This window comes from Bacillus rossius, chromosome 3, assembly GCF_032445375.1.
Source record: "Bacillus rossius redtenbacheri isolate Brsri chromosome 3, Brsri_v3, whole genome shotgun sequence".
Taxonomy (NCBI): Eukaryota; Metazoa; Arthropoda; class Insecta; order Phasmatodea; family Bacillidae; genus Bacillus; species Bacillus rossius.
The window spans coordinates 90,719,438-90,725,437 of NC_086332.1; the positions used below are offsets into that span (position 1 = coordinate 90,719,438).

Here is a 6,000-nt window from a genome sequence, read left to right on the forward strand (position 1 = left end):
AGTGGCTCATATCCAAACCAGCTGCACTTCTTCGGGGAACAGCCACTTTTCTTACTCTCTTATATTTTTTTTGCTCCCGTCGAAAATGGGATTTAAGCATGTGAATTTTCTTTTCTACTTCAGCGACAGTTATATCCAATTGCTGTGCAATTTTTTCAAACGCATCCCTCTTTTTATTTCTATTCTTATAATCACTACATGTGACTTCCCACAAACACGGGTTGCTATGCAACATTTCAATAAGTGTGATGGTTTTTTCTTGATTCCACATTGTAAAATCAAATAATAATAAACCACGAACGAATCACAATTATTATTATTACAGAAATCACCGTAAATTTACGGACATTTCATAAGTATTCGCCTCAAACAAACGAAGAGTTGTTCGTAATTTGAGACTGAAACTTTGAAGAAACTAAGTGGTATTATGAATTACGAATTCTGTTTGTTGGTGTAAATAGGACACGCACACTTGTGGAAATAATAATTTTGTGTTAGCAGTAGTCTTAAACAGTTTTTGAATATTTTGCTTGTATACTAAAGATTATTCTTGTAGGTTCAATTTTACGGTATGTAAACTCAACACCAGTAAATTTACGAATATTACCGTCAATTAATGAAGATCCCTGGATAATATGTAACCACAGTTCTCAGTACATTTAAGGTTAAATATTTAACTGTGTACATGTTATAAATGTTCAACAGCTAAATATCCTCATATTTTATTTTACGAAATATATATTATGAAAAAAATATATATCTATGGCTTTTCTAAAGCGGAATGAATGAAACATATTTATTTAACATTCATTAAGTTATGTAGTGTTCAGTTAATTTTGAATTCGCTTGCTTAGGTTTTAAATGTTGTAAATAATATAAGGATGTCTTAAATCTATTTTATACTTAAAGCGAAAAGTACGAAACCGACCATGAATAACATACAAAAGTTACTCTTTATATATATTCATTCCAATTTTTATCATTCTTACTCAAGGGGGTTTTAAATGTTAATTTAGTTACCTCGCTATATTTTACAATAGGGGAAGTAAGAAATCAGGCGTGGATACTACACACATAATATTTATCTACAATGAGTTCAACCATTTTAAATTTTAATTTATAAGAGGTGTAAAGGGCACTGTTTTAATGTTAAATATTATCTTAATTCACAAAATAAAATTAAAATATTTTTGTAATGTTACGAACATTTTATCTCTGATTTAATGAACAAAGGGATATGCCGTTTTTTGTTCTTAATCCTACTCGAGGGGAAATAAGTGGGTTAAAATGTAGGAGATAGTTTCATTACGTCTAAGAATGTTTTTATAATCCACTTATAAGGAAGATAAGAAGATTGTTTAATCAATTTTATTTTAAACAAATAAAGCGAATTTCTAATTGTTTAGAATTTAATTCCTATTAAAGAGTTAAAGGTAAAAGTAAGATTTTGTTTCGGTCTTAAATATAGCCAAATACAACTAAACGGGTAATGTGAAACTGTCATAATCCAAAGTATAAGAAAAATATGTGAGCTACATCATGTTTTTAAAACAATTCCAAATGTAGTGAAACAGTTGTAAGTTTTATTTTATGGAGGTTAAATTTATCTCCTAGCCCACTTAAAGAGGGGAGAAAATTATTGATAAATTTAAACTAAATAGGCTTGTATAAAACCACGTTATACGTTCTAGCTTAGATTGGTTGTGTTGTCTTATCCGTACATACGCCTGACCATTTCTTGAATTATTTAAGGATGTTGCTTATTACTTTTCGTACAATGCTTAAATATTTGAACTATCCTGAAATCTACGCGAGTGAAGCTGCTGGTGGTTAGCTGGATTTTCTTTAATAAAATACTTGCCATATTTAATAATAAAAAAATGGGCACATTGCTTGAATACTTTATTAATGTGGAAAACTATCCAAATAAAAATCTATTTTTTATAATTTTTTCGTGCATAATATATTTGATGCAATTCATTGTTTGTAAGCGATTTCAGGACCTCAGAAAATTTCAGTGCCTGTAAATACTTTCTACAGATAAACCCTAGCCTTATTGAGCCGATACAGCATTATTATATAATATAGTTAAATGTTATTAAAAAAAATAATTCCATGTCCATTGAGGTTAACAAGCGCGCGCTTTACCCTTAAATTGAAATATTTAATCTTCAGCTGGTCCACCCTCTTTAGCATGGAACTGTTTGGCCAGGTTGTAACTTGTGGCGTGCGCGCGCTCTTGTTGCAGCAAGATGAACAACCTGAACAACGCGCTCAACAGCATGAACAGCAACATGAACAGTCAGCAGGAGCAGCCCGACCCGGACTACATCAAGATGTTCGTGGGCCAGATCCCTCGCTCCATGGACGAGAACGACCTGCGCAAGATGTTCGAGGAGTTCGGCCGCGTGCACCAGATCAACGTGCTGCGAGACAAGGTCACCGGCCAGAGCAAAGGTAGGCCCTGCGCTGTCCGCTGCTTGCTGCACGATCCACGCAGTTGTCTTCGCGGCTGCTAATCTTTCCGTTGCTGTTTTCCATAAGTGGACACATGTATAGGTAACGGGTAATGCTATAGAAAGTAAACCTCAGTTTACCCGAGTTGACTTAGCATTGTCTAAGTTTGTTGGGTAAAGTTAGAATAATAACTTATATAAATTTTAAATCTGCGTTTACCCGTGTACACCTAGTTAGTTAGAAAAACCAAAAAGTTGATAAAATTTGGTTCCATTGATGTATTAACCTAACTTGCTAATATAACACCTAATATTAAACAGCCAGCGTTGGGGACACCCAGGTGTACACAGATAATTGTCAGATTCAAATTTATTTTAGTGATTATCCGGACTTAATCCTACAACCTTGGCTAACACTTTCTTCTAGCATTACCTTCAACATACACAGTACCTATACAGTTAATATAAAGCTGGCTCATCTTCACCGATACGCATGGAAAGGAAGCTTGAGTAAGAACAAAGCTATTTTGTAAATGTTGGCACGTTTCATTCGCATTTTTTCTATTTTTTCCCCCATTTGCAAAGGAATCGTTATTGGGTAATCACCGCGGTTTGTCTAACGGCAGAGCATAGCGCGAGGGATCGACTCTCGGTTCTCTGATGTCGACCGAGACCTGGAGAACTGACGTCCTCGCCGCATGCTGGAGGCCTGGCGCGAGTTGACACTCGGTGCGGTGAGTTGAGGTGAGTTGAGGTGAGTTGAGGCGACTCAACAGTGAGCTCCTGCGGGACACGGGCAGGAAGGAGTGCAGCAGCGAGGCACCTGTGGCCTGGCAGGTCCGCGCTCGCAGCCAGCGAGTTCCATCAGGAGCCCGAGAAGGAAGTGAAAACTTCAGTCAACTTCACATCTCTTGTTTCCTGCAAACTTTCATTTTTTTCTTACTTTTAATTTTGTACTTATATGGGTTTTTTTTCAGTTTTCAACATTTTGTTAAAATGTAGGTAATTAATAAATATCTAAAACATTACTGCTATTTTTGCTTACGTTCCAATAGGCCTTGACACATTAAACCAACGCATTCAGAAAACTGTTTACGGGTTACACGGTAATAGTTCTTATATTTATCATTAGAAAATTAATATTTAAGAGTGAATTCTCAGTGGGGGGTTTACGTTTCTTTAATAATAAAAAAACTGCTATTCGGAAGATTTTCATGGCACGATATTGCAATTATTTCGTATTTCATATAATCTGAATCAGATAATCTGAATCAGATTCTGAACTTACAAGGGGAGGGACTGAGTCGGGCCTTACCGACTTGGCTTGAACTGTTTGAGTAGAATCAGGTTCAGCGTTCTAAAATATCTCGCCTGAGTTGGCCCTAGGAAGAGAGAAAAAAACTCTTTAATCGTTTTAGAGTACATAGAGTTTGAGCGATAATGTTAACATATTTTCAAGTCAGCGGCGTGACGCAATGGTAGAGCGCATTGTCGGGCTATCCGCCTACTCGGGTTCGATACACACGGCAAAAGTTTTTTTAATTTTTTATAGCAATATTTAACTATTATTAACAGAATTTAAATATATATTAAACAGTTAAATTACGTGAGCTTAAATAACTTAAATCAACATATACTTAAAATTACCTATTTCAGTTTTTCGTAACAAGCTTTATGAATTGCATGAAACGTCAACATAATGATTAAAATTTGTTTATGTTACTTACTTTTGCTGATGACACACACCAAACGAACAGTCATATAAGTTATAGTTATATTTTGTTCATAGTTATATGTATATTTGGTTTTTGAGCTACCCAAAACTTTGGGATGTTATTTATTCCTAACGGTTTGATTTTTTAACTTCTTAATACATTTTAATAAAAGCTTTTTTACATTAAATTTAATAATCTATTGATCGTGTCATTATTCCAACCGAGGAATCCCAGGCTCATGACCTAGGTGCATTTTTTATTAAAATATATTATAATGTAATTAAATATATTTTATAATTTTCTAAATGTTTTCTTTTTTAATTGCGAATTTTCAATATGGCGTACGTGACTTAATATTTTAAAATGACGGAAAGTTCTAGAAAAAAATTACTGCTTTCACTTCAAAATCTAAGATGGCGGTCCGGGTAAAGATGACCGCCGTGACGTCACAATCCAAGATGGCAGACCGGCTCCGACTCCACAGCCACCAGCCTCTGCTGGGAGTCCCCTTTTTATACTACTCGAACCCCAAATTTGTATACGCGTCTAAAAAAATGTAAGGATTTAATAAAAAGTCATACAATAAATTTGAGATTTTCTTTGTCACCGAAAGTTAGTTTGCCGACAAAAGTTTTACATTGGCGTAACAAAGTTTCTTCGCAGACGTACTCGTTACGCACAGTATGAAAAAAAACAGCAAAATTTCTGTACTTAAATCAAAATCACTTCATAAACCTGAGGAGTGCTTTTCCAAAGAACAAAAATAGATATAAAGTCATAGTTCAATTATACGCAGCTACTTGACAGTCCATGCTACAAAGTTTAGTTTCTTAACCACTTAAAAAAAGCTAGAAATAAAAATACTTACTTGAGGAACAAAGTTTCTTAAAATAAATTTTATATTAAAGTTGCATACCTAGTGTGTACCACAGCAGATAAAAAAAAATAATGCCTCGTCACACTCATTTAAACACGATTATTTCCACACCACCAATTTGGTTTCTTACGAGTAAAACTTTGCATCAATTGACCAGTACGGAAGTCGCAAAACTTTTGCCATATTAAAGTTTGTGTTTTCTCACAACAGTTTTATTTAAATAAATTGACCTTAAAATAAAACTATTGCACGTTTTATAAAAAAAAAGTCTGCACCTGCGTTGAACTAAATTACGGACGAGTACATTTTTCTGAAAGTACTTCCTTTAACTGCCATTAAAATAAGTCTTATATTGGACTTTATGCAGTGTCATTTACAGTCCCGTTGACAGCGTGGGTTTTCACTCCCTTAGGCCTTCACCGTGGCATATGCAGAAAGCTGTCAGCACGTAGTTACAAATCCACAGCTCTAACTCGTCACGGGCATTCTTCCAAGTATTTCTCGGGAGTCACGCAGCGGCGAACCGCCACCTTCCGAACCGCCGCGCCAGTTGACTTCAGACTTCAGACTTCAGCTGGATCCGTGGCTTTTATGATTCTTCTGAAGTTTAATGGCATATACTACTCCACTATTCGTGATTTCCAGACTGACTTAATTGATTCTTTCATCCGGGGTTTGGGGATCATCTCTGTCATCTTTGAAAAGAAGTTCGACGCATTCCTTCCATCCTTTGTTTTCCTTAAGTCAGCTCCCAGGATAATTTCATTGTTCGCATTCCTCAATATTTGTCAACGTGGCTTCCTTTGTAGACTTTTCAACTCTTTCGCCTTTTATACAAATAAAAGTTATCGTATTTCTCTGGAAGTACATCAATTTCCTAACATCAGACATCATGACTTCCTTGCTTTCCTGAATTTACTATGTATGACTTTGTACAGTTTTTTTGTGTTTA

The 6,000-nt window shown here is 35.2% G+C and overlaps 1 protein-coding gene across 45 annotated transcripts in view; it reads left to right on the plus strand.

The window, feature by feature from the left end:
- The window catches only part of LOC134531020 (CUGBP Elav-like family member 1), a 1,002,129-nt gene that overhangs the window by 432,567 nt on the left and 563,562 nt on the right, over positions 1-6,000 (plus strand). For all 45 annotated transcript variants that reach the window (XM_063366464.1, XM_063366463.1, XM_063366465.1 and 42 more), the window contains one exon: positions 2,249-2,457. In XM_063366464.1, the coding sequence (XP_063222534.1) occupies positions 2,249-2,457 (209 nt within the window). The remainder of the gene's footprint in view (positions 1-2,248; positions 2,458-6,000) is intronic.